Source organism: Notolabrus celidotus, unplaced genomic scaffold (assembly GCF_009762535.1).
Source record: "Notolabrus celidotus isolate fNotCel1 unplaced genomic scaffold, fNotCel1.pri scaffold_181_arrow_ctg1, whole genome shotgun sequence".
NCBI lineage: Eukaryota > Metazoa > Chordata > Actinopteri > Labriformes > Labridae > Notolabrus > Notolabrus celidotus.
Genome location: NW_023260041.1, coordinates 46,333 through 65,407, shown reverse-complemented (window position 1 = coordinate 65,407; position 19,075 = coordinate 46,333). Strand labels below are relative to the sequence as shown.

Below are 19,075 nucleotides of genomic sequence, written 5' to 3'. Positions count from 1 at the left end.
TTATTTGAAGTATATCATCATATTTTCTTTTAATGGTTTAATATTTCAGTGTTTTATTATCTTAGAATTTATTTTATTTTGGCGAGTTTAATTTCCTGTGTTGAGTTTTAACATCTTATTTTACCTCCAGTGTTTCCTCATTAAGATATCATGAAATTGTTTCTTCAGTTTGTTCAGAAACTTCTTTTTATTAATTAATTAATTAATTAATTTGTATTTTATTGTTATTATTATTATTGTTGCATATATTGTGTTCTTAACTTTAGGATTGTGGGGTGTGTTTGGGGTCTGGGTGTTTTTATTTTATTTTTATATACATCTTCTTCTTTTTTTTATTATTCTATTTGAAGTTGTTTTTATGTACAGCACTTTGTGTCACAATGTCACTGCATGAAAAGCACTTTATAAATAAAGTCTGACTGATACAGACCTCAAGCTGGGTGGCCAAGATTTGACTCCAGCTCTCCGCCCTCTGTAGCACATAATTCCATGGGACACCCAGTTTCCTTTGAACTCTAAATATAAGTCTGAAGAGCCTCCCAAAAGCCCTGTCATTAAAGAGTTGCTATTAAGGGATTATACCTCCTGCCTGGGATCCGCCCGGGGTTCCCCAGGAGGAGCTGGAAAGTGTTGCTGGGGAGAGCGATGTGTCTGGGCCAATCTGCTGTTCGATGTAATAAAAAGGTAGGAATTAAAAAATGTGTTTCTTGTAACTGAAAAATCAACATAATCAATCAATCAATCAATCTTTATTTGTATAGCGCCAAATCACAACAAACGTTATCTCAAGACGCTTTTACAACCATAGGAGGTCTAGACCACACTATGTCAAATTATGAACAGAGACCCAACACCAAGACAGGGTAAGACTCAGTCTGACCCCACCTTAATCCATCATGAGCATTGCACATCGCAGTATTTAGCTAGTTACAGTGGTGAGGAAAAACTTCCTTTTAACAGGCAGAAACCTCCAGCAGGACCAGACTCATGTTAGACAGCCATCATGCCTCGACTGAGTTGGGTCTGGAAAGACAGATAGAAGGGAGTAAGAGAGAGAAGTGATAGTGATGAGACGAGTCGTAGAAGCTGTTGCCGCTGGAGTCCAGCACGTCCGTATCAGCTGGAGTCCAGATCGTCCGCAGCAGGAGGACGTCTACGGCAGCTCAGAGGAACCTACGAGACAATGGAGCTCAGGGACTCCAGAAAGGTCTATGGTTAGTAACTTTAATGGGACAGGCAGAGTTAAAGTAAGTGATGAGGGGGTTGGGGGGAAGAAGGTGAGCTAGGATCCCAGTGTGTCAGTGTGCCAGTTCCCCCGGCAGTCTAGGCCTATAGCAGCATGACAAAAGCTGGTCCAAGCCTGATCCAGCTCTGACTATAAGCTCATCGCTCCTCCAATCAGTCTCCTCCGTTACAGCAGCAAGGACAAACTTCCTTTAACAGGCAGAAACCTCCAGCAGGACCAGACTCATGTTAGACACACATCTGCTGAGACCGTGTTGGAGAGAGGGATAGAGGGAGATGAAGAGAGAGAGAGAGAGAGAGAGAGAGAGAGAGAGTGGTGATAGTGATGAGACAAGAGAGAGTTAAAGTGACAGGCAGAGAGAGGAAAATAATGGATCCCAGTGTGTCAGTCTAAGCCTATAGCAGCATAACTAAGACCTGGTCCAAGCCTGATCCAGCTTAACTATAAGCTTTATCAAAAAGGAAAGTTTGAAGTCTACTCTTAAAAGTGGAGAGGGTGTCTGCCTCCCGGACCCTGACTGGTAGATGATTCCAAAGGAGAGGGGCCTGATAACTGAAGGTTCTACCTCCCATACTACTTTTAGAGATTTTAGGTACAACTAGCAAGCCTGCATGTTGGGAGCGTAGAGTTCTAGAGGGGTAATAGGGCACGATGAGCTCTTTAAGATACGAGGGTGTCTGATTTTTAAGGGCTTTGTAGGTTAAAAGAAGGATTTTAAATTCTAGTCTACATTTTATTTGGAGTCAGTGTAGAGAAGCTAACACTGGAGAGATGTGCTCCCTCTTCCTAGTTTTAGTCAATACTCGAGCTGCGGCGTTTTGAACTAGCTGAAGAATCTTTAGAGACTTATTGGGGCAGCCTGATAAGAGGGAGTTACAGTAATCTAACCTGGAGGTAACAAATGCATGGACTAGTTTTTCTGCGTCGCTCTGAGATAGGATGTGTCTAATTTTAGAAATATTGCGCAAGTGAAAATAGGCTGACCTTGAGATTTGTTGAATTTGGGAATTGAAGGATAAATCTTGATCAAATAGGACTCCTAGATTCCTAGCCGAGGTGCTGGATGCCAGACTAATGCCGTCTAAGGTACTTATATTATTAGAAAAAGTCTCTCTGAGGTGAGACAAGCGAAAGAGAAATAATGCCTTCAGTCTATTTATAAAGGTACTTTCTGCCTTTTTAAAATAAGCTTTCTTTCCAGTTAAGAAGCAGAGAAGCACAGCCAGGGTGTTTCCACACTGCCCAGGAGAACCTCTACATGTTCTGTTTCTGACGTCTGGGGAATTCTGAGAGGATGTTAAATCAGAATCAGAATCAGAATCAGCTTTATTCGCCAAGTATGCTTGAACACACAAGGAATTTGACTTCAGTAAACTGTGCTCTCTTTGTACAAGGCAGAATAGGAATAAGAATAAGAACTACAATAAAAAATAAAATAAAAATATAATAACAATAACCTTAGCTATAAATACAAAGAAACAACAAATAGGCTTGACTAATATGTACAGGCTAAAATAATATGATAGTGCAGTGGTGAGTTGCAGAGGTAGTTTTACATTATAAAATAGAAGTTAAATAATACAAAAAATAGAAATATGGAATTCTGCTTGGATAATTGTTGCATTGTGTATCTACATGTATATTTACAGAGAGTATTTATCTGACAGGTATGACACTGTTATGGTTTAGTGTTCATCAGAGTGACAGCCTGGGGGAGGAAGCTGTTCTTATGGCGGGTTGTTTTGGCGCACAGTGATCTGTAGCGCCTGCCGGAGGGGAGGAGTTTAAAGAATTTGTGTCCAGGGTGTGAGGGGTCAGCGGTGATGCTACCTGCCAGTTTCCTGGCCCGGGACCGGTACAAGTCCTGGATGGGGGGCAGGTCGACACCGATGATTTTTTCTGCAGTCCTTATAGTCCTCTGCAGTCTGTGTTTGTCTAGTTTGGTTGCAGATCCAAACCAGACAGTGATGGAGGTGCACAGAACAGACTGGATGATGGAGGTGTAGAACATGATCAGCAGCTCCTGGGGCAGGTTGAACTTCCTGAGCTGACGCAGGAAGTACATCCTCTGCTGGGCCTTTTTTCTGATTGTGTCTATGTGGGAGGTCCACCTCAGGTCCCGGGAAATAGTGGATCCCAGGAACCTGAAAGAGTCCACAGTAGACACAGTGCTGTTCAGGATGGTGGGGGGGGGGCTTCTCCTGAAGTCCACTGTCATCTCTACCGTCTTGAGCGGGTTCAGTTCCAGATGGTTCTGACTACACCAGAGGGCCAGCTGTTCCACCTCCTGTCTGTAAGCAGACTCGTCTCCGTCCTGGATGAGACCGATGACGGTGGTGTCGTCTGCGAACTTCAGGAGTTTCACCGAGGGGTCTCCTGAGGTGCAGTCATTGGTGTAGAGCAGGGGTGTCAAACGTGCGGCCCGCGGGCCAAAACCGGCCCGCCATAGGTTCAAATCCGCCCCGCGGAACGACTTTGCAAAGTGAAAAAATGACAGAGAAGACATTAACTGCAATTTTTCAATAAAAGTAACTAATACTTCCAATGTGTCCTCTGGGGGTCGATTCATAAAGACTTTTTAGAGCACTATAAGATGATCCACTAACTACTAACACTAGCACTACACTCCTGCATACAACACTGTCCAGCAAGCACACTGTTCATGATGGAGCTGAGGGGTCCAAAATAATCAACTTTACCTTCTTCATTATTATAATCTCTGTTCTTTTGCAGTAAACATTACATTGTGTGTGTCAGGTGAGTGGGTAACCTGTGTGTATGGTGTGTTCACAGCAGGTTTCAGGGCTTAAAGAGTTAAATATTCATCCCACTATGAGACTCATCATGGAAAAAGAAAGATAGTTCATTAAATGAGAACATTTTCAGAATGTACTTGTCGTTATTTATAGGTTATTATGTTCTGATTTTACTGGTCCGGCCCACTTCAGATCAACTCAGGCTGTATGTGGCCCCTGAACTGAAATGAGTTTGACACCCCTGGTGTAGAGGGAGAAGAGCAGTGGGGAGAGAACACATCCCTGTTCAAGTGTCAAGTGTCTTATAAGTTTCAGAAATGAGATGATGCAGTGATTTCTTCTCACGGTGCACGCCTTCCAAAAGCGCCTCTGCCCTGTAATTGTTGTTCTTCTGCTAAACCGCTTCATTCCCTGATAACAGCTTCAACAGCCACAGAAAGAAGAAGTAACATTTCAAGCAGGAGGTCATGACATGTTGTTGAGATGATTGCTCTTGTGTAGGGGGAAGCTGTGTGGGGATGTGTCTGTGTTATGAATCGGAGACCTTTAAAGGTTCCTGCATTCTCAGAAATGTTGAAATCACACACCTTCTTCTTCCAGTGTGCTGACATTAAACTCCCTAACCTTGAATCTGTGCTTATCACACTTCTGATAAATCAAAAGCATTGCTTTGCTGACATTTGTTTTGGAGCTATTTGCAAATGCAACAAACACACTCCCAACTGAAACACAACCAAACTAAGAAAACGAGTGATTCTGACGACGGCGATGACATTTGGTTTACGGCGGATGCAAGAGGACGTCTTTTAGAACAAGAGACGGAAGGAAAACAGAGAAACTTCTTCTCTAACCGGAGAGCAGAGAGATCCAGAGATACCTGGTGGTGCAGGTGTGCAAACCGAGAGCTCCTGAATCCAGGACCTTTCTGAATCAGAGGACACCACCAGCAGCTCATCGCCGTTTTTACCCGCTTCCTTCAATTTTTTTTAGAAGTTAAACCAAAGAAGAGCGTCTTCAGAGTAAGTTTTCAGCTCTCATTGTTTTTCTATTGCTTCATGATAACACAACCTACAGATAACCTCCACTAGTCACAACAGACACATGACACAGACTGATGTGTAGCAACATTCCATGGTCAAGTATCATCCTCCTTAAAGTGGTGACACACATACCAGAAAAACAAACGCTGTCTTTCTTTCTTTCCTAATGATTTAAGAGACACAACAGTTTCCACACATCGTTGACATTCGGTGTAGTCACAGGATGAGATACAAACCACTCTGACACAATGCACGTCGCTCTGATTCCCCGTCTGGTTTGTTTTTCTTCAGTCTGAATGTGAAAATGTATCCCAAGCTTTTTTATGTAATTATGTTGGAATGCTGAGCATCAATGTACTCATTCTTTTTCTTTTACTGAGGCTGTTTTCATACGGGGTGTTCCAACCAAGAGTTCAAGAGTTGCAAAATTGGGAACTCCAGCAAATCATTTGCGTCGCAGTAGCCAATCAGAGTGCAGGGGTAAAGTCCCTCTGGTGGAAAAACGCCTATATGTGCACTTCGAACCGAGAGTTCAGGGGTCTTTTACCCACAACAACTAGGTAGAGCCTTCAGTTATCAGGCCTGTCACCTGATAACTGAAGGCTCTACCTCCCATACTACTTTTAGAGACTTTAGGTATGATGAGCAGGCCTGCATGTTGGGAGCGTAGAGTTCTAGAGGGGTGATAGGGCACTGTGAGCTCTTTGAGATATAAGGGTTTCTGAGCATGAAGAGCTTTGTTGGACAAACTTCCTTTAACAGGCAGAAACCTCCAGCAGGACCAGACTCATGTTAGACACACATCTGCTGAGACCGAGTTGGAGAGAGGGATAGAGGGAGATGAAGAGAGAGAGAGAGAGAGAGAGAGAGAGAGAGAGAGAGAGAGAGAGAGAGAGAGAGAGAGAGAGAGAGAGAGAGAGAGAGAAAGGTCTATGGTTAGTAACTTTAATGGGACAGAGAGAGTTAAAGTGAGAGACAGGCAGAGAGAGGGAAAAACTGGATCCCAGTGTGTCAGTCTAAGCCTATAGCAGCATACCTAAGACCTGGTCCAAGCTCTAACTATAAGCTTTATCAAAAAGGAAAGTTTGAAGCCTACTCTTAAAAGTAGAGAGGGTGTCTGCCTCCCGGACCCTGACTTGTAGATGATTCCAAAGGAGAGGGGCCTACACTACAATCACTACATACCACCATCTATCATCTCTCTCTCTCTCTCTCTCTCTCTCTCTCTCTCTCTCTCTCTCTCTCACTCTCTCTGTCTCTCTTTCTCTCTCTCTCTCTCTCTCTCTCTCTCTCTCTCTCTCTCTCTCTCTCTCTTCATCTCCCTCTATCCCTCTCTCCAACACGGTCTCAGCAGATGTGTGTCTAACATGAGTCTGGTCCTGCTGGAGGTTTCTGCCTGTTAAAGGAAGTTTGTCCTACAAAGCTCTTCATGGTCAGACGCCTTCATATCCCAAAGACCTCATAGTGCCCTATCACCCCTCTAGAACACTACGCTCCCAACATGCAGGCCTGCTCATCGTACCTAAAGTCTCTAAAAGTAGTATGGGAGGTAGAGCCTTCAGTTATCAGGCCCCTCTCCTTTGGAATCATCTACCAGTCAGGGTCCAGGAGGCAGACACCCTCTCTACTTTTAAGAGTAGGCTTCAAACTTTCCTTTTTGATAAAGCTTATAGTTAGAGCTGGATCAGGCTTGGACCAGGTCTTAGTTATGCTGCTATAGGCTTAGACTGACACACTGGGATCCATTATTTTCCTCTCTCTGCCTGTCACTTTAACTCTCTCTTGTCTCATCACTATCACCACTCTCTCTCTCTCTCTCTCTCTCTCTCTTCATCTCCCTCTATCCCTCTCTCCAACACGGTCTCAGCAGACATGAGTCTGGTCCTGCTGGAGGTTTCTGCCTGTTAAAGGAAGTTTGTCCTTGCTGCTGTAACGGAGGAGACTGATTGGAGGAGCGATGAGCGAGGCACCATCAGAACACACAGTTTCTAAACATTCGGTATGTGATGAGCTGAGATTAAAAAGTGTCTGATGTGAGTTTTAACCACAAAATACTGAACATAAAAGCAAAATCATAAAACCAAAATGTGATAGGATGCTGACGATACCTACTCCACCACTCGGCCCCTAATGACTCCTGAAAGCGCCGGGCGCTCACCGCTGTCTCAACATCATCGTTGGAACAAAAAAAAACATTTCCTGGTCCATCATCTTAGTCATTTCCGATAAATGAAACACACCAAAGTCATGGCTCAATAACTTTCCCAACGATGTGTGCTGATCATGAAGGCAGTCACAGTCAATAACTGTGTCGATGTTAGGGCAGATACTGGCGTGAAATCTGATCTGCTGTGCCGTGATTTATCTTTATTTATTGCACGGACTTTTATTCTCAGGGAAAATCAATGACTTTACAGATGACTGGCTTTCTTTACTTCATTTTAAGTTAGATATTCAGGAACACTAAGCTGTTTGGACAGATCTTTGGAAGCGTATCCTGCTGTGGTGCTTTCCAGGAACTCTGGCAGGTGCTGGCTGCTCAAAAAGCTTCTCAGTTTGTTAAATAGACTTTATTTGTTTTTCTCACATTCTTATTCACATATTATACTCAATTGAGTGGTCATGGAATAATTGGACACCCCCCACCCTCCCCGCTCCCCCCTCCCTAGTCACCCCCCCATCAGGATGTAAAGTCAGGGTTCAGGATATATCACTGAAATCAAAAACAACAGTACCAACCTATCACAACCATTGAAAAGAATAAAGAAAAGAATGCCTAGCTGCCTAGTTTTAACCTGCATTTGTAGACGCAGCAACAAACTGTGCTTTTTTAAGTGACTTTGAGCCCATTCAGTGACTTCCACTACAGAGTCATGTCTGTTATTAATGCAGTGACTTCCACGACAGAGTCATGTCTGTTTTTAATGCAGTGACTTCCACTACAGAGTCATGTCTGTTTTTAATGCAGTGACTTCCACTACAGAGTCATGTCTGTTATTAATGCAGTGACTTCCACTACAGTCATGTCTGTTTTTAATGCAGTGACTTCCACTACAGAGTCATGTCTGTTTTTAATGCAGTGACTTCCACTACAGAGTCATGTCTTGTTTGTAATGCAGTGACTTTCACTACAGTCATGTCGGTTTTTAATGCAGTGACTTCCACTACAGAGTCATGTCTGTTATTAATGCAGTGACTTCCACGACAGAGTCATGTCTGTTTTTAATGCAGTGACTTCCACTACAGAGTCATGTCTGTTTTTAATGCAGTGACTTCCACTACAGAGTCATGTCTGTTATTAATGCAGTGACTTCCACTACAGAGTCATGTCTGTTTTTAATGCAGTGACTTCCACTACAGAGTCATGTCTGTTATTAATGCAGTGACTTCCACTACAGAATCATGTCTGTGTTTAATGCAGTGACTTCCACTACAGAGTCATGTCTGTTCTTAATGCAGTGACTTCCACTACAGACTCATGTCTGTTTTTAATGCAGTGACTTCCACTACAGAGTCATGTCTATTATTAATGCAGTGACTTCCACTACAGAATCATGTCTGTGTTTAATGCAGTGACTTCCACTACAGAGTCATGTCTGTTATTAATGCAGTGACTTCCACTACAGAGCCATGTCTGTTTTTAATGCAGTGACTTCCACTGCAGAGTCATGTCTGTTTTTAATGCAGTGACTTCTACTACAGAGCCATGTCTGTTTTTAATGCAGTGACTTCCACTACAGAGTCATGTCTGTTTTTAATGCAGTGACTTCTACTACAGAGTCATGTCTGTTTTAAATGCAGTGACTTCTACTACAGAGTCATGTCTGTTTTAAATGCAGTGACTTCCACTACAGAGTCATGTCTGTTATTAATGCAGTGACTTCCACTACAGGGTCATGTCTGTTATTAATGCAGTGACTTCCACTACAGGGTCATGTCTGTTTTTAATGCAGTGACTTCCACTACAGGGTCATGTCTGTTTTTAATGCAGTGACTTCCACTACAGAATCATGTCTGTTATTAATGCAGTGACTTCCACTACAGAATCATGTCTGTTATTAATGCAGTGACTTCCACTACAGTGTCATGTCTGTTATTAATGCAGTGACTTCCACTACAGGGTCATGTCTGTTTTTAATGCAGTGACCTTTTTAGGCATTGTAAAGTAAACTTTTCTCTGGTTGAGGTTGTAAAATAAAATGAAACCAAAGGATCAGAATGCGGATCAGGTTTATTTTAATGTTGTTAGAATCAGCCACATGTGATCCATTTTCACTTTCATACAATCTTTTTTAAAATACAAAAATAATGCATGGCAAACAAAGTTTTCTCTCGCTCCTCTTCCTCTATAAATTAAGAATAAATAAACATCTCAACACGCGATGAGCAGGGACTGACTGCAGAAATGAGAAGAGGTAGATACACTGTGGGCCAAGGTTCTGAATTCTGAGGGTAGTTCAGTTATCTATGTGTTTGAATGTTTACAGTATTGAGCATGCATATTTCAGATTTCACTCGCAAACTTCAAATCCTTTATTTTGAGTTTTGATTTCAAGTAGCATCCGACAGTAGTATCTTTGCAGCAAACAATCCCCCCAAAAAATCGACACAGAGATCTGAGTAAAAATGGACATCACGACATGCTACTCCTTAAAACTCTATTGCCTCTAATTTTCTTTACACCTTTGATTCCTGAATGTTTTTAAAAAAAATGCTAAAACAACGCTACAGGTCGTTTAAAGCAAGGTGACAAGTTTGAATGCTTTGTTCCTTTTTAGGAAGATGATGATGAAACACGGTGCACTGAAAAGGGGGAATGTAAGCGGGGATGGACGACTGCTCTAACCAGCTGAATCTACTGATTGATGCAAGAAGTACTAAGTCCTGGGAGTGCATATTTAAAGAAGCAGCAGTTTTTGACATAGATAAAGAACCCTCTCTATACTTCAAACTCTAATGTACCTCGTTATTTTGGCTAGTTTACGCGACATAACTTGAGCCTACAGTGAAACCATATTAATCTCATTATTCAAACTGCACAGCTCGCCCACGTTGGAGTCGATTCTTTGCAGCTTGTTCTTCAGCCGCTCCGCCGCTCCGCCCGCTCCTGCTTTAGCCAGAATGGAAGGAATCTTGCGGATCTGCGCCGTGGTGGCCGAGGCGACCCAGGCGTCGATGCGCCGCTTGAGCTCTGGGAGGTAAAGCGTAGCGATTCCTTCGTGCCTTTTGCCGTCTTCCAGCAGGAGAATGCGCAGGACGTGACGAAGCCTCCGTACGGACATTTTGTGATGGACGAAGAACGCCGGGAGGATTTCTCTGAGGTAGTCGGCTCCGTCTGCAAGACAGGAAGAAGATGATCAACAGAGGTACAAGAAATAACTGCAGATAAAAGTGTTCAAACATTCATTGAATGCAGTGACTTCCACTACAGAGTCATGTCTGTTTTTAATGCAGTGACTTCCACTACAGAGTCATGTCTGTTTTTAATGCAGTGACTTCCACTGCAGAGTCATGTCTTGTTTTTAATGCAGTGACTTCCACTACAGAGTCATGTCTGTTTTTAATGCAGTGACTTCCACTACAGAGTCATGTCTGTTTTTAATGCAGTGACTTCCACTACAGAGTCATGTCTGTTTATAATGCAGTGACTTCCACTACAGAGTCATGTCTTGTTTTTAATGCAGTGACTTCCACTACAGAGTCATGTCTGTTTTTAATGCAGTGACTTCCACTGTAGAGTCATGTCTGTTTTTAATGCAGTGACTTCCACTACAGAGTCATGTCTTGTTTTTAATGCAGTGACTTCCACTACAGAGTCATGTCTGTTTTTAATGCAGTGACTTCCACTACAGAGTCATGTCTGTTTTTAATGCAGTGACTTCCACTACAGAGTCATGTCTTGTTTTTTATGCAGTGACTTCCACTACAGAGTCAGGTCTGTTTTTAATGCAGTGACTTCCACTACAGAGTCATGTCTGTTTTTAATGCAGTTACTTCCACTACAGAGTCATGTCTTGTTTTTAATGCAGTGACTTCCACTACAGTCATGTCGGTTTTTAATGCAGTGACTTCCACTACAGAGTCAGGTCTGTTGTTAATGCAGTGACTTCCACTACAGAGTCAGGTCTGTTTTTAATGCAGTGACTTCCACTACAGAGTCATGTCTGCTTTTAATGCAGTGACTTCCACTACAGAGTCATGTCTGTTTTTAATGCAGTGACTTCCACTACAGAGTCATGTCTGTTTTTAATGCAGTGACTTCCACTACAGAGTCATGTCTGTTTTTAATGCAGTGACTTCCACTACAGAGTCATGTCGGTTTTTAATGCAGTGACTTCCACTACAGAGTCATGTCTGTTTTTAATGCAGTGACTTCCACTACAGAGTCATGTCTGTTTTTAATGCAGTGACTTCCACTACAGAGTCATGTCTGTTTATAATGCAGTGACTTCCACTACAGAGTCATGTCTTGCTTTTAATGCAGTGACTTCCACTACAGAGTCATGTCTGTTTTTAATGCAGTGACTTCCACTACAGAGTCATGTCTTGTTTTTAATGCAGTGACTTCCACTACAGAGTCATGTCTGTTTTTAATGCAGTGACTTCCACTACAGTCATGTCTGTTATTAATGCAGTGACTTCCACTACAGAGCCATGTCTGTTATTAATGCAGTGACTTCCACTACAGAGTCATGTCTGTTTTTAATGCAGTGACTTCCACTACAGAGTCATGTCTGTCTTTAATGCAGTGGCTTCCACTACAGAGTCATGTCTGTTTTTAATGCAGTGACTTCCACTACAGAGTCATGTCTGTTTTTAATGCAGTGACTTCCACTACAGAGTCATGTCTGTTTTTAATGCAGTGACTTCCACTACAGTCATGTCTGTCTGTAATGCAGTGACTTCCACTACAGAGTCATGTCTGTTTTTAATGCAGTGACTTCCACTACAGAGTCATGTCTGTTTTTAATGCAGTGACTTCCACTACAGTCATGTCTGTCTGTAATGCAGTGACTTCCACTACAGAGTCATGTCTGTTTATAATGCAGTGAAATGCAGTGTCTTCACTGTGCAGTTATGTAGTTAAATAAGGTGATAACAACATGCATCAATATAAATAAACACATACTAAAGAGTTCATTTTCACTCTAACGTAGTTTCTATCGCTGCTTTTCTTCATGTGTTTGCATCATCTCCCTCCTGAAGTCAGAGCAGATCCAGACAGCTTTATTTTAAACACTAAACTTGCTCTAGAAAATCGCTGATAGCAAGCTGGAGCTTCATCCGGCTGCCTCCAGCCTGACCTCGACACATAGACCTCCATCCACTAGGTAAAGTTAACAGGACGGCATTGCACAATCTGCAACTGATCCAGACTCTTGGGCTGTGTCATGATGATGAAGAAATCCCAACTAGCTGTGCACCAAAAAATCAAACATCTGCAACCTTGGGATGTAAACAATGAAGCTTCTTTAGAGATGAGCTGTTCCTAGAACAAACCACCAACATGCTCTTCTCACACTCCCAGCCTGCTCAGAAACCAAACCACTACGCTGTCTATCAATCCGCCTCCTCTGCTCTCAGTAAACATGCTGCACCTACAAACACACCCAAACACTAATTACCCAAACTCCTCTCTCAGCTCTCTTCTCTGCTGACTGACTTCCAGTAATCACACGCCGCAGACAGCAGAGAGCCTGAAAGCAGAAGTGACGTGCACGAAACTCAGGCGTCCTCGAGGGATCCAAAGCAAGGGTTCCCAAACCTTTCAGCCCACAACCCGCAAAACACTGGTGCCAAAGACGTGGCTTCATTTAGCTACTCTGCAGAAAGTCAGCCTACAGATATGAGACTGTGAATAAAAACATAACAGAGCTGTCCTCATAAAAGTCAAGGATCTTGCCTTTCAACCCCAGCTCTGGTGTCCAATATCTCAGAGACCGTGGGAAGAGTTTTGTACCGTGTGCAATGATTAGATGCATCTGAAGCCACTGAAAGAACTGGGGTGTGGACTTTTTTTTTTAACACTTGGGAGCTCTTGAAGGCCTCGCGCTGCATGCCCGTGCAGCTCTCACCTGATTTGCATTGATTCTTGTTGATAGGCGCGCCCTTAACCTGCGTCCCAGTTTGATTGACATGATCAAACAGCCCACCTTGCCCTCACATGCTTTCTCCACACACACAGCCGTTTGATAAATGCCAGATTATAAAACATGCATTGCAAAACTGGAGTCTGGCTGTCAATAACAATGCAGGACAACGTCTCAATCTGCAGGACATCTGGTCACCCTACTTGTGACCCCTCCAGGGGGGTCCAGAGATCTAATGCTGCAAAATGCAACACCTTATCTTTGCATCAATGACGTGTTCTGCTTTCAAAAATGTGTCCTTGTGTCTGTTTTGTTATCTGAAGAAACACAAGGTCACAATAACTTTTGAAAACACAGTTTAGTGTGTGTTTTGGTTTTCTGTTCCCTGTATGACTGAGATTTAAGTCTCTGAAAACCTGGAGACGTTTGTGAAGAGCAACAAATGAAAGTTTGAGGAACCGCTGACAGACTTGTGTAACCGGTTGTGTTACACTTGTGCAGGTAATGGTTGTTTGCGTGTTGCATGTGTAGAAGGAAACCCCTAATGTCACGCCCAATACTTCCTCCTGACTCCGTGCTCTTACCTTTGGACGTGGTCCCTTGGCAGTCGATGCACACGGCGTCGTGCCACGCCGCGCCCCTCAGCACTAGCTGCAGCCCCCCGGAGCAGCTCTTGTGCTGCACGCAGGTCTTGTCAGCAGAGACGACGTCTGAGAAGGTTCCATTGCGACAAGCTCGGCAGACTGTGTCCTGATTGGCTGAACCTGCGGGGAGGAAGATGAGTTTGAAAACCACTCCAGATGTGTAGAATATGTATCTGTGCTTTTGTCCAGAAAGGAAAGGAGAAAAACAAACTTTCATAATGTTGCATGTAGTGTGTTGATGAAGTAAGTGCAGTTCCTGCTGTCGCCTGTGTGTGGCAGTCTGCAGCAGGCTAACACACGCCTCACTCTTGTCTTCACTAACTGCACATCAGCTGTTCTTTATCAGTCTATCATTCTATAGGATTTCTTGTAACTCTGCGTTCATAAACACAGCTAATTATTAATCAATATGACGTCATCACATCAGGACGGTTGTTGGAGTTCACTTTGTCCTGTTAATGTTCCACTCTTCTTCATTCCTCTACTACAATGACGTCATCCGTAGGAAGCAGAGGGAGTCCCCAAAGAATGCCAGTTGTAACACGGGGGAAGCAAACAGACCACGTAACTCCTCTGCTCTGGTTTCCTGTTTCTTCTAGATTTTAAAGTTCTTTAATGTGTTTTTAAAGCTCCTGAATGATTCTCTTTTAAATGTTCCTCACAGAGAGAGAGCTTTCTGTTTTTATATCCCTGAACTCTGAACTCTCTGCCTCTGGACATTCAAACATGGAGCTCTCTGGGTGTTACATTTTTAATCTGCCTTTTAACTTGGAGTCATTTTCTGTATTTAACCATTTTTCTTGTATTGATTTTAGTTTATTTTACTTTTTCTGATATTTCTCTGATTGTAATTATCTTATTTTATATTATACAATTTTTTGGGGGTATTTATCTGATTTAATTGAATTTATTTATTGTAAAGGTTTAATTTTATTTTACTTTTTCTAGTATTTATCAGTTTTTATTGTATTGATTTTATTGTAATTATTTTATTTGATTGAACTTTAACTGATATTTCTCATACTTTGTTTTATTTTCTGTGATTTTCATCTGATTTTAATTTTATCTAATTTTTTCTTATATTTCGTTGATTTGATTAGATTTTTTTTATTGTAATTAATATATTTTATTTTATTTAACTTTAACTGATATTTTTCATATTTTGTTTATTTTCTGTGATATTCATCTGATTTTAATTTCTAAATTTTTTCTTACTTTTTCTGCTATTTAGTTAATTTGATTTGATTTATTTTATTGTAATTAATATATTTTTATTTCATTTGACCTTTTCTGATATTTCTCTGATTTTATCTATTTTAATTTAGTTTATTTTATTTCATTATAACCTTAACTTTTCTGGTATTTATCAGATTTTTAATGTAATGATTTATTTTATTTTACTGATATTTTCTGATTTTATTGTAATTATTTATTTTATTTAACTTTAACTGATATTGCTCATATTTTGTTTTTAATTGTTTTTATCTCATCTTATTTTTTCTGATATTTCGTTAATTTGATATGATTTATTTTATTGTAATTAATATATTTTATTTTATTTTTTATTTTCTGATATTTCTCTGATTTTATCTACTTTAATTTATTTTATCTTATTTCATTATAACCTTAACTTTTCTGGTATTTATCAGATTTTAATGTAAGATTTATTGTATTTTACTGATATTTTTCTGATTTTTATTGTAATTATTTTATTGTATTTTACTGATATTTTTCTGATTTTTATTGTAATTATTTTTTTTTAACTTTTTCTAATATTTATCTGATTTTATTGTATTGATTTGATCGTCATGATTTGATTTACTTTCACCTCTTTCTCTCATTTCCTGCCTCTCTCCTCTTTAGTGAATCGCTTTGTGCTGCATGCTTCAATGTGTGTAAGGTGCTCTATAAATAAAAATGAGGTCAGAGAGCTTCCACAAGGCATTATGGGTAATAGAGTCTTCTTTATGCTGACTCATTGCGACAGTGTTATTCTGCCTGGTCTGTGTGTGTGTCTACACCTGATGTTATACCATCATCATTAAAGACTTCCTTACAAGCTCAGACGTTATAAATGTAAATGTCATAAATCACACTGGATCAGGAGTTTGTCCTGTCCTTGTGTCCTCAAGAGTAGAGTTAATAAAGAGTGTCTGACATGTAAGCAGAATAAATAAGTCCATATTAAAGATCTAATGGTAACACTTTACAATAATGGAACAGTTCTCTTAGTGAAATATTAATTAATTCATATTGAAGTAATGCATGACTCATTATGAATTTCTATATGAATTAACATGGTATGGTAATTAACAGTTACTTCATACATCAGTTCATATTTGAGTGAATTTGCTGGACATGCAATGTTGTTTTTAGGATAATTGAATATGAACAGCCTCTTAGGCTCCATTTTAAATAATATACACACATGTGTTAATATACTGTATATACACACACTACCAGTCAAAAGTTTGGAAACACCTTCTCATCCAAGGGTTTGTATTTATTTTAATTATCTCCAACACTGTAGATTAAAACTGAAGACTTCAAAACTATGAAAGAACATATATGGAATTATTTAATTTTTCAAAAAAGTGTTAAACAAAGCAGAATATGTTTTATATTTTAGATTCTGTAAAGTAGCCCCCTTTTTTTCCTTCATGACAGCTTTGCACACTCTTGGTATTCTCTCAGTCTGCTTCATGAAGTGGTCTCCTGGACTGGTTTTTAATGAACATGAGCCTTGTCAAGAGTTCATTTGTAGAATGACTTGCCTTCTTAATGTGTTTGAGACCATCAGTTGTGTTGTTCAGAGGTAGGGTATTTGACTACTGTTGTAATCCAGATTATGGCAAAACCAGATTATTTCAGAGTTTTGACGTCTTCAGTATCAAAAAATCTTGAATGAGAAGGTGTCCAAACTTTTGACTGGTAGTGCATATATACAGTATTTACACACATATATGTGTTTGTATACTGCACCCCCTCCCCTCTCTAGAACTGGACAGTCTGGAGTCAGTGGCTGAGCGGAGGTTGATGGACAACCCCTCTCCCCCTCTCCATGATGAGCTGTGGCTGATGGGGAGCTCGTTCAGTCAACGGTGCAAGACTGAACGCTTCAGGCACTCTTTTGTGCCCGCCGCCATCAGACTGTTAAACAGTAACGGAGGCCACAGACTGCACCATGCTGACACTGACCCCCCCCCCCCATGAACAGATCCATACCATCCCTGCTCTGTCTGTCACACTCCATCAACTCATCCCAGGCTGACTCTCTTGACTGCTGCTGGCATTATAATGCATAATATACTGTATTATATAATTATCTTTGCCATATTATATTATGTTATATTACATTACTATTCTAACTACAACCCACGGTCATATTACATACAAATATTAATTTTATTTATTGCTTAATCTGTCATTACCAACCATAATCACACCATGTCAACCTGTCACTACTGAATCATTTTTCATTTTTAATCCTGCCTGTAATTACTGCTATTTAATCTAAATTCCATTTGTAACATTGTGTATATCTAAATTGTACTCTAGCTTTATTTATCTATTTTATTTTACTTATTGAAACTTCTTCTTGACTGAGCAATACAGTAATATCTTATCTTGTCTGTATATATATGTAGGCCTATATATTCAAACGCCATTCAGTTTGTTCTCAGAAATATGACGTTTAAAATGTGCAATTAATATGCAAATAGTCTAAAATAACCTTAGTTCAGCAGATGTGGTCAGTTCCATTATTGTAAAGTGTTACCTAAAGATCTGACTCAGGGGTGTCAACACTTTTTTCAAAGAGGGCCACATATGATGTCAGAATACCTCAGGGCCAGTGGCTCCTACTGAGAGTTAGGGATCATACAAGTTATATATGAAATATCTATTTAATGACAATTATTTGAAAAACAAAAAATCTCAATAAATCAGTAACTAGAAAGTCCTCAGTTCTCCACAAGCCATGTAAACATTAACAAATGTTATATTCTTCTGGAGGAAGAGGTTCTTCATTTGGATTGGGCAATGTGGGAAAAAATATTGTCTCATGATTTTTTCCTATGGTAGGGTCACAATCTGGATTTCATCACACTTCTATTTCATGTTATTTTTAAGACTTGTCTGACCAGCAGACAACAATTTAAGAACTAAATAATTCTTGTCCTGCATTCTGAACTATTTTTATGCACCAAATTTTGCCTTTTCTGCACAATTTCATAATTTTGATCGTGTCTTGTGTCTTCTTCTGTGTCTTCTGAACTTTTAGTGTTCATCAAGAACATTTTGACATCATGATGGAAACATTAAATTGAAAACCTGTCAACTTTAAGAGTTCTTGTTGCTGTCTTGCAGAATTCCCAGTGCCTTGGATTTAGACAGGTAGTCCATATGAGACGTTTCTGGATTGACTCTAGTTTTGTTTGTGCGCTTCAAAGAAACTGCAAATGTACAGATGATTCAGAAGGAGATTCATTTCTTTGCTATAAATAACACAATTTAAGATGAAAGCTTGTGGCCATAAATAAATGGACCTTGGCTTGTACTTTCGACATGCCTGATTTAACTCCTCTGAGCGGGAACCAGCAGCTTACCTTGAGTCAGCACTTCGTGTCCGGTGGGGCACTCAGAGTGTTGCAGGCACATGCTGTACTGGCTCTTGTAGTATCCTGGCCTGCACTCACACAGGCAGTCGCTCTCCGTCGTGCACTCCGTCCTCACCACCTCGTTGTGTCCACACGTCCCGCACCTCAGACACTTCCCAATGTAGTTCCACAGCTCCGTGAAGGACCCGTTTTGGCACTGCGCGCACACGCTCTGCTGCGTCTCCGTGCAGGGCGCGCGTAAAAACGACCCGGGTGGGCAGCGGTCGCACTCCAGGGACCTGCCTGTGACCGGGTCCGTGTCTATGAAGGTCGGGCGCGGCTCTGGGGAGCCCTCGGTCAGGGAGGAGAGGAGCGTGAAGGTGAAGAGGAGCGTTGTCAACATCTGGAAGGGAAGGGAAAGAGGAAACGAGGGGGTGAGCGCAAAGGACGCTTGGAGAAACAGAGGATTCAGCGACAGAACACAAGGACAGGTGAGGAAGGAAGGCATCAGGAAACACTGAAGGGATGGACACTTCCAAAATTAGGATCCTTCTTTCATCGTCCAGCATTCCCTACTTCATCATATCTCTAAAAACATCCATAAAGCCATAAACAGCCCACACGTGTTCAGCCCGTAAGAGAAGCAGCAGGCAGGTCTCTAAAAGCTAACAGAGTTGTGTGCAGAGTGAAGTCTGAGCATG

At 41.0% G+C, this 19,075-nt stretch overlaps 1 protein-coding gene across 1 annotated transcript; it reads right to left on the bottom strand.

Moving 5' to 3' along the window:
- Positions 1-9,255: 9,255 nt before the first annotated feature.
- LOC117808931 (tumor necrosis factor receptor superfamily member 6B-like) lies at positions 9,256-19,069 on the bottom strand. Its single transcript, XM_034678604.1, has 3 exons — positions 18,384-19,069; positions 13,717-13,896; positions 9,256-10,377 (listed from the first exon to the last, which is right to left on the bottom strand). The coding sequence occupies exons 1-3, from the start codon at positions 18,880-18,882 to the stop codon at positions 10,043-10,045; spliced, it is 1,014 nt and encodes a 337-aa protein (XP_034534495.1). The 5' UTR covers positions 18,883-19,069; the 3' UTR covers positions 9,256-10,042.
- Positions 19,070-19,075: the final 6 nt, after the last annotated feature.

Excerpts from the sequence above, each read along its gene's own strand:
- LOC117808931 (XM_034678604.1), bottom strand. The coding sequence starts at position 18,882 with ATGCCTTCCTTCCTCACCTGTCCTTGTGTTCTGTCGCTGAATCCTCTG. Across the intron at positions 13,897-18,383 it reads ACACGAAGTGCTGACTCAAG|GTTCAGCCAATCAGGACACA; the intron begins GTAAGCTGCTGG and ends TCCTCCCCGCAG. Across the intron at positions 10,378-13,716 it reads CCAAGGGACCACGTCCAAAG|ACGGAGCCGACTACCTCAGA; the intron begins GTAAGAGCACGG and ends CCTGTCTTGCAG.